This window comes from Lagenorhynchus albirostris, chromosome 18 (assembly GCF_949774975.1).
Source record: "Lagenorhynchus albirostris chromosome 18, mLagAlb1.1, whole genome shotgun sequence".
Lineage (NCBI taxonomy): Eukaryota > Metazoa > Chordata > Mammalia > Artiodactyla > Delphinidae > Lagenorhynchus > Lagenorhynchus albirostris.
In genome coordinates, this window is record NC_083112.1 from 11,204,364 (window position 1) to 11,225,435 (window position 21,072).

Consider the following 21,072-nt stretch of genomic DNA (forward strand, 5'->3'; position numbering starts at 1 on the left):
CCCATATTTTTCCGAACATGCATTAGATGAACTCATTAGGTTCAATGAAAAACAGTAAGAAAAAGAGGCATCTGGCACCCAACTGCCTGTTCTGACAAGGTTAAGATCACTCAGGCTAGTAATATTTCTCCTTTGTGTACTGACATGGCCTATTGCTACAAAAACTGTGGAGAACTACTGAAAAGTTGGAAGTCTCCTGTCAGTAATATAACCTGCACAGGTGCAATCATTTATACTTTCTATGCTGCTCATGCTTAGCTTCTGTTGAAGTCACTTGGGTTAAATCCTAAAAGTACTTTAGTGTTACAAAGAAGCGTTCTGGAAACATGTAATTCATCTAAGCTGAAGTTTGTGCTATCATCTGAGAGTGTGTTCTATAAATGCATAATGGGAAATTAAGGTAGGTTTTTTGAGTATTGACCTGTTTTCTATTTGCAATTACTGTTATAAAATTTTTCATTGGTGTTTATTTTTATTTCTAGGTGAATAAGATCATAAACTTTACAAAACTTATGTATTTGAATAGAATTCTTATTGAAATATCGAATAGAATTCTTACTGAAATATCAAAATTACTGCTCTCTTGAAATAATTCTTTTATCATTCACAGTAAAAAAAATTAAGATTTTTATTACTGTATAAATATTTTGATGAGGCATTTGAAAATATTTTAATATTCAAATTTAATAAACTTTTAATTGTGTTTTATAATCAAGAGATCAAAATTTATGTTGAAGTTCCATGTATCTAGCTACTGAGTTATAGATTTTAGTTGTCTACTGAGAGTCAGTTGAATAGAAAAGCAAAAAATTGTATAGTTGCTAGAAAAAATCTTTTTATATGACACCTTGTGGACACAAACCAAAGATTTTATTTTCTTAGATATTTTGTTTGCTAGCAAAATGCTTATATTTCAGACCAATACAACTTGAAAAGTTTACATTTTTGTGTAGCTCTTAATGTAAAACACATCATAAATAAAGATTCTGAGACATCATGTTAGGGTAAAGCCAAGCCTGTAGACAAAATCTATAAATTAGCTAAATTTAGACTAAGTGCTAGACTTGACTTTATGCCTTTTGACAATTAAACTCTTTAAGAAAAGTTAGCCCATGATAGTAACTATTCCACTGTGATATTTTGTTGATGTTAGAGTTCTTATTTTGTTTCTGTGTTTACATTCTCTGTCCTGTTGCCATAGAAATGTCACTACCGCTGTTTAATTCTCTCCTGATTTTTCTGCTGTAATTGTTTTCTCTCCAAGATTATGTAATCTGTAGATTAAACATGCATTAAGTAAACTCAGTAGTATCTCTAAGAGTGGAAATAACTGGCTTAGCCATCTTCCCATCCTATATTCCTAGATAATTTAATCAATTTCCAAAATTAGATTATCACCTCTGTTTGAATGTTCCCTAAATATATGGCCATAGTTTCCTTGACTTACAGATATAAATGTCCCAGAGATTCTGCATACTCAGTTAATTCATTATTTTCCTGAACAAACTTGCTTCTTTTTTGCTTTCTTCTTCAGTTAGTGACATATCACCGTTCTTTTTTTTTCTTTAAGCTAGATATTTCAGAAGCATCTTGATTCTTTTTCTTCTGTCTTATTCCTAATGCTATTATTCTGATTTGTCTTAATCTGCTCTCACAAGGTTTTATTTAAAAAATGCCAAATTGTTATCTTTACCTCTTAACCTTTTTCCTTCTCTAGTGTTTTGCCAGTAATACTACCGAAATTTTCTGTCTTCTCAAAAAAACTTTATATAGTTATTTTAAGTTTTAGCCATAAGAACAACTAAGAAAAACCTATTTTTCATGTTGTTCATCTAGTGTTTGAATATTATTATCATGTTCTACGGAGTAATCTTTTGTTCTTTCAATTCTAACATCCTTGCCCAAACAAGCAAAACTAAAACCTATTTAATAAATATGAGGAAAACTGCCACATGACATGGACTTGTGAGAGATGTATATCTTTAGTTTCTTGTTCTAATAACCTTTCAAATCAAAGAAACAAAGAAATAAACAACAACAAAAACACCTAAGGGCAGTTTCGGTACTTCCCTGGTGGTGCAGTGGTTAAGAATCTGTCTGCCAGTGCAGGGAAGGTGGGTTTGATCCCTGGTCTGGGAGGATCCCACGTGCCGTGGAGCAACTAAGCCTGCGAGCCACAACGACTGAGCCCACGTGCCACAACTACTGAAGCCTGTGCGCCTAGAGCCCGTGCTTCGCAACAAGAGAAGCCACTGCAATGAGAAGCCCACGCACCACAACGAAGACCCAACAAGCCAAGAATGAATGAATGAATAAATAAATAAACAAAGCTAAGGGCAGTTTTATAGAACTTACAGATGTTAATTTCAAAGAGATCATAGACATAATTTAGTTTGCCCTTCTTGTATTACAAAGAATAACTATTAGTTATTAAAGTAATACAAATAGCTGCCATTTACTAAGTATCTACTTCATGCAGGAACTGCAGGTAAATAAGTGTGTATCTTATTTTCTTCTTCAACATGACTTTATTAAGTTAAAAGCTATTATTCCCATTGTACTTAGATTAGATAAATTTTTCAAGGTCATCATTTAGAATTTGGTAACATATGAAAAACTTTATTATAATGACCTTTGTATAATGAGATTTGATAGGAATTTAACATTTTAAAGATGGTTTTCTTTTTATCTATTTTAGTTAGTAATATTATATACGTTTTCATACATATTTGTGATTCAGTTTTCACAAATTGAAATTTATATTTATTCACAAAGAATCATCATGAGTATTCCAAAATAATTGTTCTTAAAGACACATATAGGTTAAATTTGTGAGGCTCACTGTTCTATTATCAAAGCATTTATCCTTTTGAACTAATCATTTGACATGCTTTTTGCAATTAACTCTTCAGAATTTTATGTATTATGTGTAATTTAAAATATATCTTTAACTAGTTTAAATATTTCAATCAGGCATTTCATTATTGGTTACTGAAATACCAAAAAAGATATAAAAGTAACTTAATATTTTTAAGGAGATATTAGAGAAGTATAATAATTTATCTTGCATGATTGGTAGCTAACAATAAAAGTATAAAAAGGGAGCTTTATATAATAATTATTTACAAGCTGCTATAAGCAATTGTGGTAGGAACTATTTCTCCATGCTTATATATCAATTTTGAAATGCCAGATGATTTATAAAAGAAACAGTGTTCTGTTGATGCTTGCCAAACAAAATGACAGGTGTATGTGGTTGATATATTTTAATCAAGTTGTGTTGTTATGCACATCCATTTAGCAGATTTTTTGTTTCTTACAGGTTTTCTTTTGCTTATTCTAATATGTGAGTATATTTTATTAATAATACTGGGTTTTCCTTGTGAAGCTTTTTGTTTAAATCAGTTTCTTTCATTACAGAAACACCTGCTGCATTTCCAGACACGGTAAAGGAAAAAGAAACACCAGCCCCTGGTGAAGATATTCATCTAGAAAGTTCCATTCCTCATACTGATTCAGGAATCGGAGAGGAGCAAGTGGCTAGCATCCTGAATGGGGCAGAATTAGAGACTAGCACAGGCCCTGATGCCATGAGTGAACTGTTATCTACTTTGTCATCCGAAGTAAAAAAGTCACAGGAAAGCCTAACTGAGAACCCCAGTGAAATCTTGAAGCCTGCGCCATCTATATCTAGCATTAGTCAAACCAAAGGCATCAATGTCAAGGAAATATTGAAAAGTCTTGTGGCCGCCCCAGTTGAAATTGCAGAATGTGGCCCTGAACCTATCCCATACCCAGATCCAGCACTGAAGAGAGAAGCGCAAGCTATTCTTCCTATGCAGTTTCATTCCTTTGACAGGTAGGTACTGAACTTATTATTTACAGTGCTCTATGCATAGAAGGAAAATTAGAGTCTGTTAATTTAAAAATATTAGGAGGGTCTTGAAAATATTGTATTTTTTACTGTAGATTCTTACTACAAAGACTATCAAAGTGACAGGCCAACTGGATTGATCTCATAGGCATTTTAATAATATGTTTCAAAAAAGGGGGTTTCATATGAAATGGCGATAGCACATTGAATTGGAAATAGGGAAACACAGATTCTGATTATAATCTATCATCAAGTCACTACAGTAGATTGGAGAAGTCATTTTATATATATATATGTTTTATATATTATATACATTTATATATACATATATGTGAGGAAACTGGAAAGTAATTGTTTTTTGTTTTAGGGAGAAAAGATCAAGTTAGGAAGTCAAATGTTTCTTAAATGTCAAAATAAATATATAGTCAAACTGTAATATATATTCCATAATGTTTTCTCTAAAATAGCCAAACTGCTTTGTCCCAATTAGAGACAGTAATTTTTTTAGAGTTTAGGGGTTGAGGTGTGGCAGTAAAGCCATTTTCAGTTAGGATGAATTATCTTTTTCATACATAAATATGATTTAAAATTTGCCTATAAGCATTTCAACCAGCATCCTACAGATATTTCTTGAAAATTTATTGTGAAAATATGAATGGCATTAGTCATCATGTCAAATATAAAGAGATAGAATCAGGTTTGTTTTCTATGAACTTAAAGTAGTAAAAGGAGATTAAATGTTTGCAGATAGTTGTCTATAAGATAAAATGTGTTAAGTGTCAGAAGTTTTTAAAAACTAAAAAAAGGAGGGGTATACAAGGTAGGAAATTGTTTCTTTTTTTTAATAGTTTGGAGGTTCATTCATATAGTTCCTTGGATGTTCCTTATGCCAATTCATATTTGGTTTGTGTTCCCAGGATATATGTATATGTATGTTTATGAGTTTATATAAGCATAAGCATGTAAGTATTTGTATATATCTATAAATAAATGGTATAATAATTTAACTTGGGGTCATAAATTTTATGTTCCATTTAATTTTTAAGTTCTCTACCTAAATTTTGTTAAAATATAAAACAGTAGATACAGAGAATCATTGTAATTTGCATAAGAGAATCCAGTGAAATAAACATTAAGTAAAATATTTCTGTTCTAATTTGGATTATCGTTAGAACAGTTCTTTTCATTAAAACTTAATGAAGCAGTCATCTGAGTGCCGATATTCTTAGCTACTCAAAATTTATTACACTTTTGAGGATATTGCTTTACAAAAAATAGAACTTTCCACTTGTTCCTGGTAGCATTTGTGCAAAATGCAATGAGAGTGGAATCATTCTTCTAAATTGCATAAGTAGAAATGAAATCGAGGAGCACAAAGCATATTTCAATTCTTTTTAGGAGAAGGGTCTCCAGTGTAGTTAATATATGCAGTAGCTCAAGTACTATCAAATGTAAATGATGAGGTGATATTGATGAAAGGAGGGGATTGAGGTCTCAGGGGGCGCTGATGACGGATTGAACAGAAGCGGCCTTGCACTGCACGTAACTCAAGTCTGTCGTCTTCAGTGCTCAAAGCCATAATGGGAGGTGGCAGTCTGAAATGAGTTGCCACGGCAAAGAGTATTATTTTTGAAATGCTTTCACACAAATCACTAGGCCCTGCATACAACTTAGTTTCATGCTTTAATGTCATCAGGAGGCACAAATTGGTGTGTCTAATTGTTTGCCACCTGCCAGGAAAATGAGCTGCCAGCCAGCCAGACGGGTTTGATTGTCTGTCAGCCATTCAATAGATTGAGAGTGACAACATCAAAAATTTAACTTCAAACTCTGGAGCTTTGAGCAGCTTTTCTGAGACATCATCCCCACAAGTGCTTCTGGACAACTGCATTTTTCAATTATATTTCCAATATATTGCTACCATTTGCCTTATCTGTCTTAAGGTAGCTATAATTACATTATGAAGTATATAAACATATTTCTGAAGCACTAAAGTCTGAAATTCAAGTTATGACATGTCTTTTAACATCAGATTGAATTCCTTGAAAATAGGATCCGAGAAGACAGGCTTTAGAGGCAAATCTTGAATACTTACAGTTTCAAACACAGAATTAGCATGGGTCTTACTCTACCAATAATGTATTTTTCATTTATATCTTTAGTTGAAAAATAGCTGTAAACTCAGCTGCTCATTTCTTTGTAACTAAATCATACATAATAATATTGTACAATCGCAGTGGAAATCACCTAGGATTTTCCTTTTGTTAGCCAATAGTTTATTTGTTCTATTGAAAACGTGCTAACAATGTATTCTTTATACTTATTCTAGATTGTAAGTTTGGGAATAACTTCCTAAAACAACTGATGTCAATTGAGTTATGTTAACTTATGTTTTACATGTGGAGTTTCTCCTCACTTAGGATGGCACATTGATGAATTTCAGTGTTTTGAAGTTTGTAATATCGTTTTCATTCGGTAAATTGCAACATCAAATTTTAGAAACATTTAGACTTAACTAAAATAAACCTTTTTCTTTTAGTATTAAATCTTTCATCAGGTTGTATTATGAAATATTATATAAATTTTATCTATATATATGGGAAATGCTGATTCTTTTTCTTTCATTTCCTCCAGTCATCATCTATGCAGATTTAAGTATATGTCTTTGATTACAATGAGTGGCCCTAACAAATGTATATTTATGCATTGTAAAGCACTGAAAATCCTAGACATCCGCTACTGTCATTCTATAGACGGAACACACTGTATGTGTAGAGGAAATATGATTACGAAACTACAAGAGTTTTTCTACTGTTTTGTTACTATGAAGCGAAGAGGAATATTTATCATGGTTTTATTTCTAAGAGAAGAGTTTAATAATCTCATAATAGAACTTATAAATCTAGTTGCAGAGTTCCCCAACAGTACTGTCTCTTGTGGTAGATTTCTGTGTAGATCTATGGTTTATAAAATAGCCTCGCTGAGCTGTATTTTTTTCAGGCATCAGTAACTCTGTAACTTTTAGATTGAGGGAATGCTTTTCTCTAAAACCACCAATTAAGCTTTACCATATCCTTTAAACTAAAATTTAACCCTGTATATCCAAATGCTTTTAATCTTTTGAGAATTTTGTATATATCTGTGATTTAGCTCAGTCTTAATTCTCCAGGGATTCCTGAGACGCCCCCTTAGTTTGGACAAAAGACAGTAAAAAAAGGCAGAGGACAATATGCTTCTCCATACATTTTAACTGTCGTTATATTTCAGAAAAGTATCTTAAGTCTGGGATATCACAAAAAGCTAGTAATTGTGTTGCTTCTCTGGCTAGTATACAATGATCTTATGATTTATATTTCATCCTTTTTGATTTTACATACCTGCGTGTGTTTCAGTTACTGGGTTTGATATGTTCGGGCAAATTGGTTTGTATTTTTTCCCCTCAAACTTTTAATATCCTTGCTTCCAACTGTTTCATTCTCTGAAAAAGAAAATCTCTGAAATAAAAAATATTTTGTAAATATTATGGGACTAAAAAACAATATATATAGCCTTCATATTACTGAACCTAAACTATAAGCTTAGTCTAGGTATTCTCTCTCTAGTTTTTTAACAGTAATGTTTTAAATATTAGTGCTAAGGATGACAATTTAGGATAAATAAAAAAGAAATGTTTAGTAGAGATGATGGAATCCTCCTACATTGATTTCTTTAAGCTTAGAATTAAGTCAGAATATGAAAACTTACAATTACTGCTGAGTACTTCAATTTCTGTTCTTACAGTTTTCTAATTTTTTTTTAAAAAGTGTTTTGATTATATCACTTAAAGGATGAGCAAGTAAATGTAAGCTACATTGATTAAAACTCTGCCAGCCTTTACAATTGAAAGTTTCTGTGATACCTAGCCACTGAAATCCCAGCTTGTATTATGCTCCAAGTACCCTGGGTATAGTATTTTAAGGCCAGTTGCCAGAAGATACAGTTTTGACCCAGCATGGTTGTGTCCTAATTTCCCCAATGTTGTTGCCTTTTTCTCTCCTGGCATTTCCACAGACAGTTCAGTGAGCTGAAAAAAGCATCTCTCTTTAAAGGGTGGACTAATGAAACACTCAGTTATTTTTCATACATCCTCTTTCTCTACGGGTATTCTAAGTACTTTACAAGATAGCAATGAATAAATCATGAAAACATCAGAAATAAACTTGTGATTTCTAATGAGCTGCAGTAAATTGTAATGTCAGCTTAAAAGCAGAAGTAAAATTTTTTTCTTCATAGTTTCAATTTTTTCTTTCAAGATAAATGTTTAACAACAGTAAGCCTTGTTAGACAAAGAGTAATAATCTAGAAATTAGAAGAAATGGCTATCGGTAATGGGTCTCTGTAATTAGTTGTGTGACCCTTATCTATTCTCTTTGGTTCTCTGGGACTCAGTTTCCCAACATATAGAATAATGCATTATTTCCAAAAAGTCCCATAAAGTTCCAAATTCCTAGAATAAATGAGATGGCCTTACAGTTTGTCTCAAAAAGTGGCCGATAGTTATGAACTTGGTTAAAAGACCTGAAATCCAGAAAAGATTTGACATGCCCAGTTTCAAAGCTATCACCTGTTTCCAGGTGTTCCCCCACCAAATGCATCTTCCACATTTATGTCAGAGATGTTTTTCTTAAATGCAATACTGATGAAGATTTTGAAACAATTTCTTATTACACAGTAAAGGATGAACTTCTTAGTTATGGAATATAAAGTCCTCATCTTTCACCAGCCGTAAGGATCTATTTGCAGTCCTTCAATCTTTTATGATTTTTCATATCTCTTTGCCTCATGAAGTTTCTAATATTGAACTTTCCTCTTCTTGGCTGATTCCCATTGGTCCTTTTCAATTCAGCTTACTCTTCCCTGATAAAGCTCATCCTTTATGTTTCTGAAAGTTCTTGTGCATAATTCTAATCAGAGTTGTTATCGAAATACATTGCAGTTGATTTATTTGTCTCTTGTATTTTCTTCAAGTATCTCTGACACGGGTTATGTCTTATTTGTCTTGATATCCCCTAACTTGTCAGTGTAGTTGTATTCCCTTAACCTGTCAGTGCTCAGTGAGTATTACAGAAAAGAGGGAGCAAGTGGAAAGAAGAAAGGAATTATTATAGGATCCATGAGTGAGATATAAAACTCACTTGTCTTAATAAGTCACTATTTAAAAGCCATTTCTTATCTTCAGTATCTCGCTTTACACTTAGGACAGTTCTTGAGGTGTACAGATCAAATAGTATCCTTTTTACAAAACTCACATAACTAGTTAATGGAGATCCCCAGGACTCTGTCTTTGGACCACTTCTTCCATCTATTTGCATTGACTTCTTTGGTGATTTCATCCATGTTCCTGGCATTAAATAACATATAGTCTGATTACTACCAATTTTATGTCTCAGCCCAAACCTGTCTCCTAAACTGAAGACTCATCTATCTGATTGCTGATTCAACATTACTACTTGGATGATTAATAACAGTTATAAAACAACAACAAAAAAAAACTGTTCCAACCATAGCAGTCCCTATCTTAGTTAATGGCAGTTCTGCCCTTCCAGTTGCTTAAGGCAAAAATCTTTACGTAATCTTTGACTTTTCTCTCATACCCACATCCAGTCTTCTTCAAGTCGTGTTTGTTCTGTCTTCTTAATATAGTCAAAATTTGACCCATTGTTCACCAGTTTCACTTTGCAATTCTGATCCAAACTACTCGCATTTCTTACTTAGATTATTGTAGTATTCTCCTAACCAGTCTCCCCGCCATTTGCCTTTTCCCCCTTGTCTATCCTTAACATAGCAGCCAGTGTGATCCTGTTATAACCTAATGTTATGTTGCTCCCCTATTCCTAAGCTTTTAATGGCTGCTGATCCCACTCTGAGGAAAAGACAGCATCTTTACAGTGGACTATAAGGACCTATGATCTGAGGCCCTGTTACTTCTTCAATCTCATCTCTTATATCTCTGCATATCACTCAATCTTCTCAAGTCACACTAGCCTTCTTCCTGTTTGCTATCCCATGACATTCTTCCCTAGATACCCTCCTGGCTTGTTCATTCACCCTGTCAGTGTTTCCTCAAATACCACCTTTTGAATATGTCTTCTCTTAGCCACCCTTCCAATAATACTCGTTATTCCTGTCCATGCTTATTTTTCTCACAACACTTACTGCTTGGTATACTATATTTAATCATTTATGTTATTGTATTTTCTGTCTCTCCCTGTTGAAATGTAAATTCCATGAGGGCAGAGATTTTGTCTGTTCTATACATTGCTATATCTCAGAACTCAGAACAGTCCCTCACACGTCAGAGTTAAATGAATGAGCAAATCTTAAGATCACACCCCAAATCTATGGCTTTGAGATAGGATGAATTCAATGATGGAAAATTTTACACTTACATGTATTTTGTAATACACTCAATGTATTACAAAACATATAATTAATCACTCAGTGAAACATTTTGTTGAAGTGAATTAGATAGAATAGTTTTCTGGCTTGTGCTACTTTGATGATAACCTTTACAGCCTTGGCACATGTATAGATTATATGTAGTATAAAGGAATTTTCCACTTCTTTATAGTTTTCAGTCTTAAAGTTGTGGGACAGAAGTGTGAAATTGTATGGGAAAATATGGAAAGAATATTCATAAGATAGAATAATGCATTTTTTAAAATGTGTGTAGTATAGAGTATTCTAGATATCCATCAGTATGACTGGCAGATCTAGTAGAAGAACGGAATATGTTAATAGTCTAGATCGTTGGCTCAACTTTTGTGGCTATATTTTTGAAATCCAGATAAAAATTGTATGCTCACCCTAGAAAAATGTATATACTCTAAAAATTTGTGTGTTTTTATGCACCCTAATGGGGTACCCACAATGGGTACATAGACTCCTAGGTAAGCCTTTTGATGTAGGGGGGGGATAAGTAACCAAGTGGAAAATGTTGACTAAGATTTTGTAAAAGCTGAAAATTTTTACTTTCATATATAAATAGTTGCAAATACATAATAACATTCCAGAAAATAACTAATATGTTATCAACACATACTGGCAAGTATAAACATTCAAATAATTTGTAAAATATATTGCTTAGGAGAGAGAATGGTCTGAGGTGTTAGGGAATGGGTAGTGTTGGTGAAGAAATGATATTAAGGACCAAAATGGACAGTCCTCTGATTCTAGATAAACAATTTCGGTATAATAATCAAAGGGGAAATAGTAGTTCTAACAAATACATAAAATTATGGATTGAAAAAGAATTGGAGAAATCAGTCAAACCAGCTTCCCACCTCTTTCACCACCACTCTTGTGACATGGTCGTCCTATCCCTTTGAACACATCAGTGTTTGGAAACTGGTGCTCATAAAAATTACTAGAGATTTCTTTCCCCTGTTGGCCCTAATCTGGTATTTGGAGATACATGGAAATTTCATCTTGTTTCCTTGTCAAATGCCTTCAGATTTTTAAAAATTGCTGTAATTTTTTCTCACGTCTTTACTATAATTTTCTAGACTCTCAGTCTTTCCTGATATGACTTGTGTTCTAGATCTACTGTCATCCTAACTGTTCTTTTATGGACATGATGCTTTTTGTCATTATCCTTGAAATATGGTGCCTAAAACTATACATAGGACTTTATGAGGTCTGACAGTCACAAAGTATATCAGTATTATTGCTTCTTTGACTCTGGATACAGTTGCTGAGGTAGACCCAGATCGCATCAGCACTTTTGGGAGCCATAGCAATACTAATGATAGCTAAAATGTTTGGACCACTTATAATATTCCAGGTAAAGTGCTAAGCATTTTATATGCAGTATATCCTTTTATCTTTGTAACAATCTTATGAAGTACAAACTATTATGTCTTATTTTAAAGGTAAGGAGAATGGAGCTTAGAGAGATTTATTTGCTTACTACCTTAGACATATATACACTACCAAAGTAAAATAGATAGAGGTAGAATTCTAACTCAGGTCTGTTTGACATTAAAAACTGGGCTTCTAGACACTGTACTCTATTTATATCACATGTTGTACTAACTGCCAGACTGCTGAGTTTGCTGTCAGTGAAGTGTCTGGAGGCTTTCATGTCAATTGCTGTTAAATCAGATGTTTTTAGAAGTTTTTTAGTAGAAAGGCATTTAATGTTGTTTGCATTTATTTACAAGCCATCATTACAGGTTGTTGAGATGAAAATTTTTTCCCTCATTCATATAACTAATTTTTCATAATACATATCTCATACCCTCAGTACTTGACAAGATGCCTGTAGTAGCCTGTTACAGAGAGCTTTTGTACAAAGTTGGTAATGATCGGTTAATCAGGAAGCTTTGGTAATATTTTTTCCTACCATCTACAAATTTGTCTCACAGCACTGTCAATCAGCCTGTGTTTCTGTATTTTATCCATAAGGATTTTAATGAGAGATTTAGGGAAAAATATTGTAGTTTTACTAATGACTTCTTTTCAAATCAAAAATTGATCATTTTCTTTTCTTTCTAGATAGGCAATGAAATAGTTTAGAAGTTTAGGGAAGACTTTTGATGATAAATCCAAAATATTAGTTTGGTTTCTTTTCTGTTGATCTTTATGTAGATCATTGTAACTAAATACCTTATCTTGGAAGCAGAGAATTATTTCACTTTAGAAAATGGTAACAGTTATTAACATTTATAAGGCGTCTCATAATTGACAAAGTTCTTTTAAATACAGTCTCATTTAATTTCTCCAGTCATATGTGAAGTGGCATTTGTCTTGCCATTTTTACTGAAAAACTGAAATTTAATATCACATAGCTTGAGAGTGATTTAGTTCTCAAGCCTTAATCTTCTAACTCCACATCCTGTATTCTCCATAATGTCACACCACCTCTCAGTGAAATAAATGAAGGTGTTCGATGAGGAATGATCAATGAAGGGATTGAAAGCATAGTGTGTGCTTTTGGAAATTTAATAAGATAGTTGAAAGTTCAAGGTTGAGTCTGATGAATTTGACACTATCCATTAAGGAAAAAAGAAAAAGTATCCAGAAAGAGATAATGAAGATTTTTGTCACGAGTAAAATTATTTAAGATTATAATTACTTTGGTCACAAAAAAGTTTTAAATACCCCTAAAATTGAAAATAATAATTCTTATAAATTTAGATTTTTTGTATTGACAAAGTCATTTTTCTTTGAAAATCATTGGTATTAAGGAAGTTTAAGCCATAGACTTATTTGACAATGAGCCATTGATATAGTTTCCTTTAAGTAGAACTTTTTAATGAGAAAATTATAAAATAATAAATACATTTAAAAGACCTAGTTTAGATTGGATATTTTTTACTCTCAGTCATTAGTTTTCAAGCATTATATTTGAACTTAAAATATCTCATACATCTACTTTCTAGATAAATAAGTTCAATGAGTAATGCTTGAAAGTATTTATTAAATGGAGTTGGAGTGCTGTAAACTTTGAGAAAAATGAAGCTTCACTGAACGGAAGTAAAGATATTTATTATGTTAAAGAAATAGTTTCTTTATCTTTTAAATTGACTACTATTCACATCCATTTATTATTTAGGGTTAACACAGATGTTAAGTTCAGAAATTTTTTTTTATGAAATTCATTTAAATATGCTAATGAAACATGAGGAAATTTTCAACTTCTAAGTTCACAAAGTTTAGAAGCTAAATAGATCTCTTACCAAATGTCTATTGTATCCTCTCAGTTCTCTTTCATTATAATAGCATTCCTACTATGAAAAACAACTCAATTTTGTTCAGGAAAATAAAGTTTAATTTTATTATGCCATTAGTTGTTATTCCATATTTCTTGGCTTAATATTTAGCTTTACTATGAGGAAGCTTCAGAATTTGGCTTTCAAACGTTTTTATGACTATTTTCCACATTTAGAATATGATAGAGATAGGATGAACATTATATGTATGTATGTTTTCACACACAAAAAAATCCCTATATGCATATGAAAAATCTAACTTGAGCACGCATTTTTCCAGTTTTCCCAGATTCATGATTATAGACCACATGTCATCTTAAAAAAGATTTGCAAATTCTAGATTCTACATAAATGTTTGCCAAATGAATTATAATAGTTAACACACTTTACAATGTATCCTTAATGTCTATATCCTTTTCACCAATTAAGTTGGGATCAGGAATTTAAAAAAAAAAAAAGGGAAAAAGAAAGAAAAGAAAATTTGATGTTGATTACATGTATCTGCCATAGCAGGATTAGAATTCATCTTAGACCTTGTGTTATTTTTCATCATTTCTTGGCAGGAGTGTCGTGGTCCCTGTTAAGAAGCCCCCTCCAGGTAGTTTAGCTGTAACCACTGTAGGAGCCGCTGCTGCTGGAAGTGGGCTGCCAACAGGCAGTACCTCTAATATATTTGCTGCTACTGGAGCTACACCAAAAAGTATGATTAATACAACAGGTATTGTCTTTATCTATTTTTGTGATACCTCATCTTTTTCTTTCTGTTTTCTGTATCTTCATTTCTTCTGCTTATTTGATCTTAAAAATTAAAATACCCGGATCATTTAAGATTACCTTAACCTTTAAGAAGGTTATTCTTCATGTTATCTTTCAGAATTTATGGTTCTAGGGTGTACTTTTTAGTTTGAGAACACTGTGGGTTTTGTTTTGAGTCTTCTCAAAACATGATGCTATTTACTTTCAGAGTGAACTCAGTTTGCTGAAAGATATTTGGGGAGCAAAACCAAAAGATAATTTGAACACTGACATTTGATACATAAAAATTAGTAAATTGTACCAAGAATATCAAGGTATATTAAATATATTAGTGACAGAAAATAGATTTAGTGACATTTACTGGTTGAAAGCTAATATGTATTTTTTACCAAGCTCCCCTGAGAACCTTGACGATATGCAAGAGCCTCAACTTGACAAAAAGTGCATGTGAATAAGAACCATTGTTTGACATTGAATTAATTTATATACTTAGATTACAATTATATCCAATTCATTGTCCAACATTTTCCTAATAATTCTAGAAACAGAAAATTCCAAATCACTACAGATTTTAAAAGCCTGCCTAAAATAACCTTTTTTTTTTTTTTGTAAATTTCCAGAAATGTTCCTGTTGATTATTAGCTAAATAAATCCTTACCCAAATCTTTGTGATTCCATTTTAGGTATTTATACAACGCAAGATGATCCCTGACTTTTCTTCCCTGACTATAGTAGCCTTCTCTTCTCCAAACTGTATAGCCTTGAACTTTTACATCTATTATCATTACTTAGATTATTCCCATTTTTATTAATTTCATAGCTCTTCTTTGTGCTTTCTGTATTTATCTTGTTTATCATACCACCTCAGTCTGACATATCATGAACAGCACATTTATGGGGTTGTAGTAAGTAGAATGTACTCTATCAAGCATATTTATGTTAGTAAATAAAAATCATTAATGGAATTGTGTTAAAAAACAAAACATCTTTGATTTATGTATAGATATGTATATAAATATTTATATCTGACTTATCTGAAAACTTTATATAAAGTTTTTTCTATCCAGTTTACAGTCTTACTCCTTATACTCATTCTGCTTTCTAGAAAAAGGAATAAAAATGTTTTCCTTTTACCGAAATGTATACTCAGAAAAGTGTTAAGATTTTTAAAATATACCAATGTAGTAGAAAGAAAAAATCTACATTTGGTGTTTATTGACTAAATCCTTACTCTTTAAGAGATAAGTAAATGAAAAAGCAAGTCATCTCTCTTTTATCTTTATTTGAAACAAGGTATGATATTTTCCTTTAATTCCTATTCTATGAATTAATAATAGATATGGGAAATGATGGTAGCTAGAAGTCCAGTGATAGTATAAAGCATATACTACAATAAAAAAATGTAAGTAATGAACATCTTCCTTAGAAATACATATATACAGATACACAAACACACACACAAAGAAATTGAGGGCCAACATCTAAACTGGACCCAAGACTCGTTTAGATTTTGACATATACATGCTGTGTAAGTGTTGTGAAAATCCCAGTTTTATGGGAATTAGTGTTAGATAAGATAAAGATAAGATAATATTTAGGAACACTAGATGTCCCTCAACTCCACTGCTATTTAATATACTTACATGGTGTTAATATAGGAAAATCTGTTCTAAAATGGCGTCTTCATATCGTTGAGGAGAACTCATTATTTTAAAATCGGGTACAAATCTTATACTCATTATAGCCCTTCTTAAGCAATCATTTTATCAAAATAAGCACTGATGCTGCAGTGCCACAAATTTATGTTGAGATAGTTTATTGCAAATTATATCTTATATGATGAAAACTAAAAATATAACAATATAGCAATAAAAAACAAATTTTTCACATCTAAATTTGCATTGTTTTATCAGCCTCATTTTATCTAAAATTATTTTCATTTGTTGATGTCTTTTATTTATATCCCATTTGTAATATGTAGTTTTGTGTAGAGTAACATAAGTAAATAAACTGGATTTTAATGCAATAGCTATTTTTAATAATTATAAAGAGTTATTAGTGTACCAATGACCAAATGATTTTTTAATGGCCAAATTCTATTTTGAAATTCAGATGAATATTTTTTTCAAACTCAGATAGTAATGATGTAATGAAAATTATTTTGTTAAATAAATTTATACTTAAGGCTAAAAATTATTATTTTGGGAACAGGTGCCGTGGATTCGGGGTCCTCTTCTTCTTCCTCCTCTTCTAGTTTTGTGAATGGTGCTACCAGCAAAAACCTTCCAGCTGTACAAACTGTTGCTCCAATGCCAGAAGATTCGGCTGAAAATATGAGGTATACATAACTACTTGTTTTTTTACTCCTTTTACTCCCTTCCTCTCACCTCAAAAATAGTGAAACAGAATACATTAAATACAAAGATATAGTTAAGAATTCTTAAGAATGTTTAATTATGTATTTTGTGATTATATCTCATAATTGCAATGTTTTGATATTTTTAGATAGTTATTCATTATATAAAAATCATTTATTATATTTCAGTCTAAACTGAGAGATCTTGAATGGTTTTCATGATCTGACTTTCCTGAGTTTATAATCCATTGTCATATAGCACATTACTGTTTCCTGTAAGGTAGAAACATGCAAACGTGGCACCATGATAAAATTGGACATCTTTGGGGTGGTGAGTTTAAAATATAGACTTTCAAAATAAATCTGCAGAGTTATATATAACATATATAATTGGAAGTTGAATCACCAAACATTATCTTTTCTATCGCGATTAATAGATAAAAATGATTTGCAGTAGCATGTCAGAGAGAATTCCTAGAAGAGTTTGACCAAAATGCTTGGAGTTAAATTGCACATATACATACACACCGTATGTGTGTGTATTCACATTTTTAATTAAAGTGTAAAAGCTCAATGAAAGAACGACGTTATGTTACTATCACTCAAGGCAAGAAATAGAACGTTACAGGTACCACAAAGCCCCCACCTTTTGCTCCTTTTTTTGCCACTATTCTTGCTCCTCTTCAAATTCATCACTCTGACTTAATACTAGATTAGTTTTGTCTTGTTTGAATTTTATATGAGTGGAGTTGCACGGTATGTATTCTTTTTGTCTCTGGCTACTTTTTCTCAACATTATGTTTATGAGATTTATCTGTATTGCCTGTAGCAATAGTTTTGTTCATGTTCATTCCTTAGTGGTTGTATACTACAATTTATTAATCTATTTTATTGATGATGGGCATTTGGAATTTTCCAGTTTGGGACTATTGCAAATAATGCTGCTTTTTTACATAACAGTGCTGCTTGTATATTACTCTTGGGTATACTACACATTTGTATGCATATCTGTTGGGTAAATAACTGAATGGAATTGCTGATTCATAGTGTTTGTGTATGTTCAGTTTTACTAGATAATGCCAAATGTTTTCCAAAGTGGTTAATGCAAGTTTACTAACTCATTAGCAGCGTATGAGAGTGCCTAATTTTTTATATCTTTAACAATACTTAGTATTGTCACTTTTACATTTTAGCCATTTTGGTAGAAGTATAGTGGTATTTCATTGTATTTTTAGTTTGTATTTTCCTGATAGTTAACAAGGTTGAGCACCTTCTTATATATTTATTGGTCTTTTGGTTTTCCTCTTTTGTGATTTCCCTGTTGGAATCTCTTACTCATTTTAAAACGTTGAGTTGTCTTCTTAATTTGTAAAGTCTCTTCTCCTTATGCATTTTGAAAATGAGCCCTTTGATGATTATATGTTGTATATATATCTTCTCCCATTCTGTGGCTTTTCTTATTATCTATGTGATATGTTTTGATCAACACAAGTTGTAAATTTTAATGAAACTCAATTTATCGAGTTTTTGTTTTTCAGTGCTTTTTATGTTATAGATGAAATCTTTGCCTACATTTTCCCCATCTCATCCTCTGGCTGCTTTATTTGTGCTTTTTATATTTAGATACATAGTTCATCTGGAATTGAGTTTTGCGAATTTTATGACGTAGGAGTACTATGGATGTCAAGATGACCCAGTGCCATTTATTTGAGAAACTCTCCTGTCTCCCATGCTCTGCCACTTTTGTCACAAATCAAGTGTTCCTGTATACTGGATTCTGCTTTGGCACTCGATTCTACCCAATTTGTCTGTTTGTCTATCCTTGTGACATACTGTCATAATTAGCTTTAGGTTTAATAAGGATCAGTATCTGAATAAGTAATGTCTTCCCATCCTGTCCTTTTTTTTTTTTTTTCCCGAGGAAGCCTAAGCTATTCTTGATGCTTTGCACTTCCATTTAGATTTTAGAATCAGTTTATCAGTATCCATATTGAAAACAACTTGCTGGGATTTTAGCAAGGAATGGAATTTATAGATCTGTTGCAACTGGAGTTATATTTCATCTATAGATCTCTTTCAATATTGTGACTTCCAAACTATGAACAGCTTCTATTCCTTCCATTTCTTTAGTTTTTAAAAAAAAATTTTTCCAGTAATGATTTTTAGATTTTTATGTAGAAGTCTTATATGTTTTTTATATGATATATTCTTATAATTTAAGTATTTTGTGTTTGTATCTTCGTTTCTCTAGTTTCCAAAATAAATTTATTGAGATCATTTGTTTATGTTGTTTAAGCTCAATTTAAAAATACTCAATTTGAGTGTACATTTTAACGAGTTTTGAACAGTTTATATGCCCATACAACCGCTACCGCAATGAAGATGTAGAATATATTTATCCCTCCAAATCGTTCCCTGTGCCCCATTTATAATTTACCCCATCCTTCCCCAGGCAAGCATTTATATGCTTTTTAATATCATAATTTAAATTTGTCTTTTCTAGGATTTCACATAGACGGAATCATATAGAATACACTTTCTCGTGCCTACCTTCTTTCACTCAGATTTTGAGATTCATTCATGTCTTTTTGTTTATGAGTAGTCCATTCCTTTTTTTTCTGTGGAACGCGGGCCTCTCACTGTTGTGGCCTCTCCCGTTGCGGAGCACAGGCTCCGGACGCGCAGGCTCAGCGGCCATGGCTCACGGGCCCAGCCTCTCCGCGGCATGTGGGATCTTCCTGGACCGGGGCACGAACCCGTGTCCCCTGCATTGGCAGGCAGACTCTCAACCACTGTGCCACCAGGGAAGCCCAGTCCATTCCTTTTTATTCTTGAGTATTATTCTGTTATATGGCTATCCCACTATTTATTTATCTCTTCACTTGTTGATAGACATCTGGGTTTTTTCCAGATTGGGGCTATTATAAATAAAGATTCTATGGACATTTGAATACAACTGTATTGTAGACATATGATCTTGGGTAAATAGGAGTAAAACAACTGGTTGAATAGGAAGTATAGGCTTATCTTTATAAGAAACTACTGAGCTGTTTTGCAAAGCAGTTGTATCATTTTATATTCCTTTCAACAATGTGTAAAAGTTCCATTTGTTCCATATTTTTGTCAACACTTGGCATTCTCAGTCTTTTTAAGACTTTATAATTTAAGACTTTTCTGGGTAATCATATCTCATTTGGATTTATTTTCCATTTTCCTAATGATTAAAGATGATGAGTTTTTTTTTCTGATATGTTAATGGACCGTTGAAATCTTTTGCTATTTTTTTAAAAAGTAGGGTTGTTTTCTTGTGAAATGTCACCATTCTTTATGTATTCTGATTGTATGTCCTGTGTCAGATATTCCATTCTGTGGCTTATATTTTCATTTTGTTAAAATTATTTAGAACAGGAAGTTTCTAATTTTCACCAAGTCCATCGTTTCAAAAAATCTTTTCTTTTATGGTTTGTGCCTTTGTATCTTAAGAAATCTTTACCTAGCCGAAAGTCATGAAGATATTCTCATATATTTTCTTCTAAAAGTTTTGTAGTTTTAGCTTTTATGATTAGGTCTATGATCCATTTTCACTTAATTTTCGTGTGTGTGTGGTGAGGTAAAGTTTCAGTTTTGTTTTTATCCATATGTATATCAGTGTTTCAGCACCACTGAATTACCTTGGCACATTGGTATAAAATCAATTGGCTGTCTATGCGTGAACCTATTGCTGGACTCCATACTACTTCATGATCTATATGGCTGTCCTTATGCCAATACCCCACTTTATTACTATAGCTTATAGAATATCCTGAAATCAGGTAGTATAAGTCCTCTAACTCTGTTCTTTTGACCATTGCTTTGACTTTTCTAGATTGTTTGCATTTACTTATATGTTTTAGAATGGGCTTGCCAATTTCCAAAAAAAAAACTGTTGAAATGTTAATTAGGATTGTGTTGAATATTTATTTAAATTTAGGGAGAATTGATATCTTAATAATATTGAGCCTTCTAATCTACAAACATTGTCTATAACTCCATTCATTGAGATTTTTAATCTCTCTAGCAACTTATTATAGCTTTCATTGTAAAGGTCTTGTACTTAGTTTTGTCTTTTTTTTAATTAGTTTTTCATGTCTGATGATATTCTAAATTAAAATTTTTACTTTAAATTTCCAATTTTGAGTTAGAAGCCAAACAAAAAAGGATAAATACTATATGTTTCCATTTATATAAAATGATAGAAAATGCAAGTAAATTTTCTTAACAGAGAGCAAATTGATGATTGTCTTGTTAATTATATCTCAATAGGACTGAAAACAAAAAGAAAGATTTTGTGTGTT

The 21,072-nt window shown here is 32.0% G+C and overlaps 1 protein-coding gene across 1 annotated transcript in view; it reads left to right on the forward strand.

The window, feature by feature from the left end:
* NBEA (neurobeachin) overlaps positions 1-21,072 on the forward strand; it is a 627,916-nt gene that overhangs the window by 234,355 nt on the left and 372,489 nt on the right. The window contains exons 30-32 of the mRNA XM_060128644.1: positions 3,421-3,859; positions 14,190-14,344; positions 16,594-16,720. Coding sequence (XP_059984627.1) covers positions 3,421-3,859; positions 14,190-14,344; positions 16,594-16,720 — 721 coding nt within the window. The remainder of the gene's footprint in view (positions 1-3,420; positions 3,860-14,189; positions 14,345-16,593; positions 16,721-21,072) is intronic.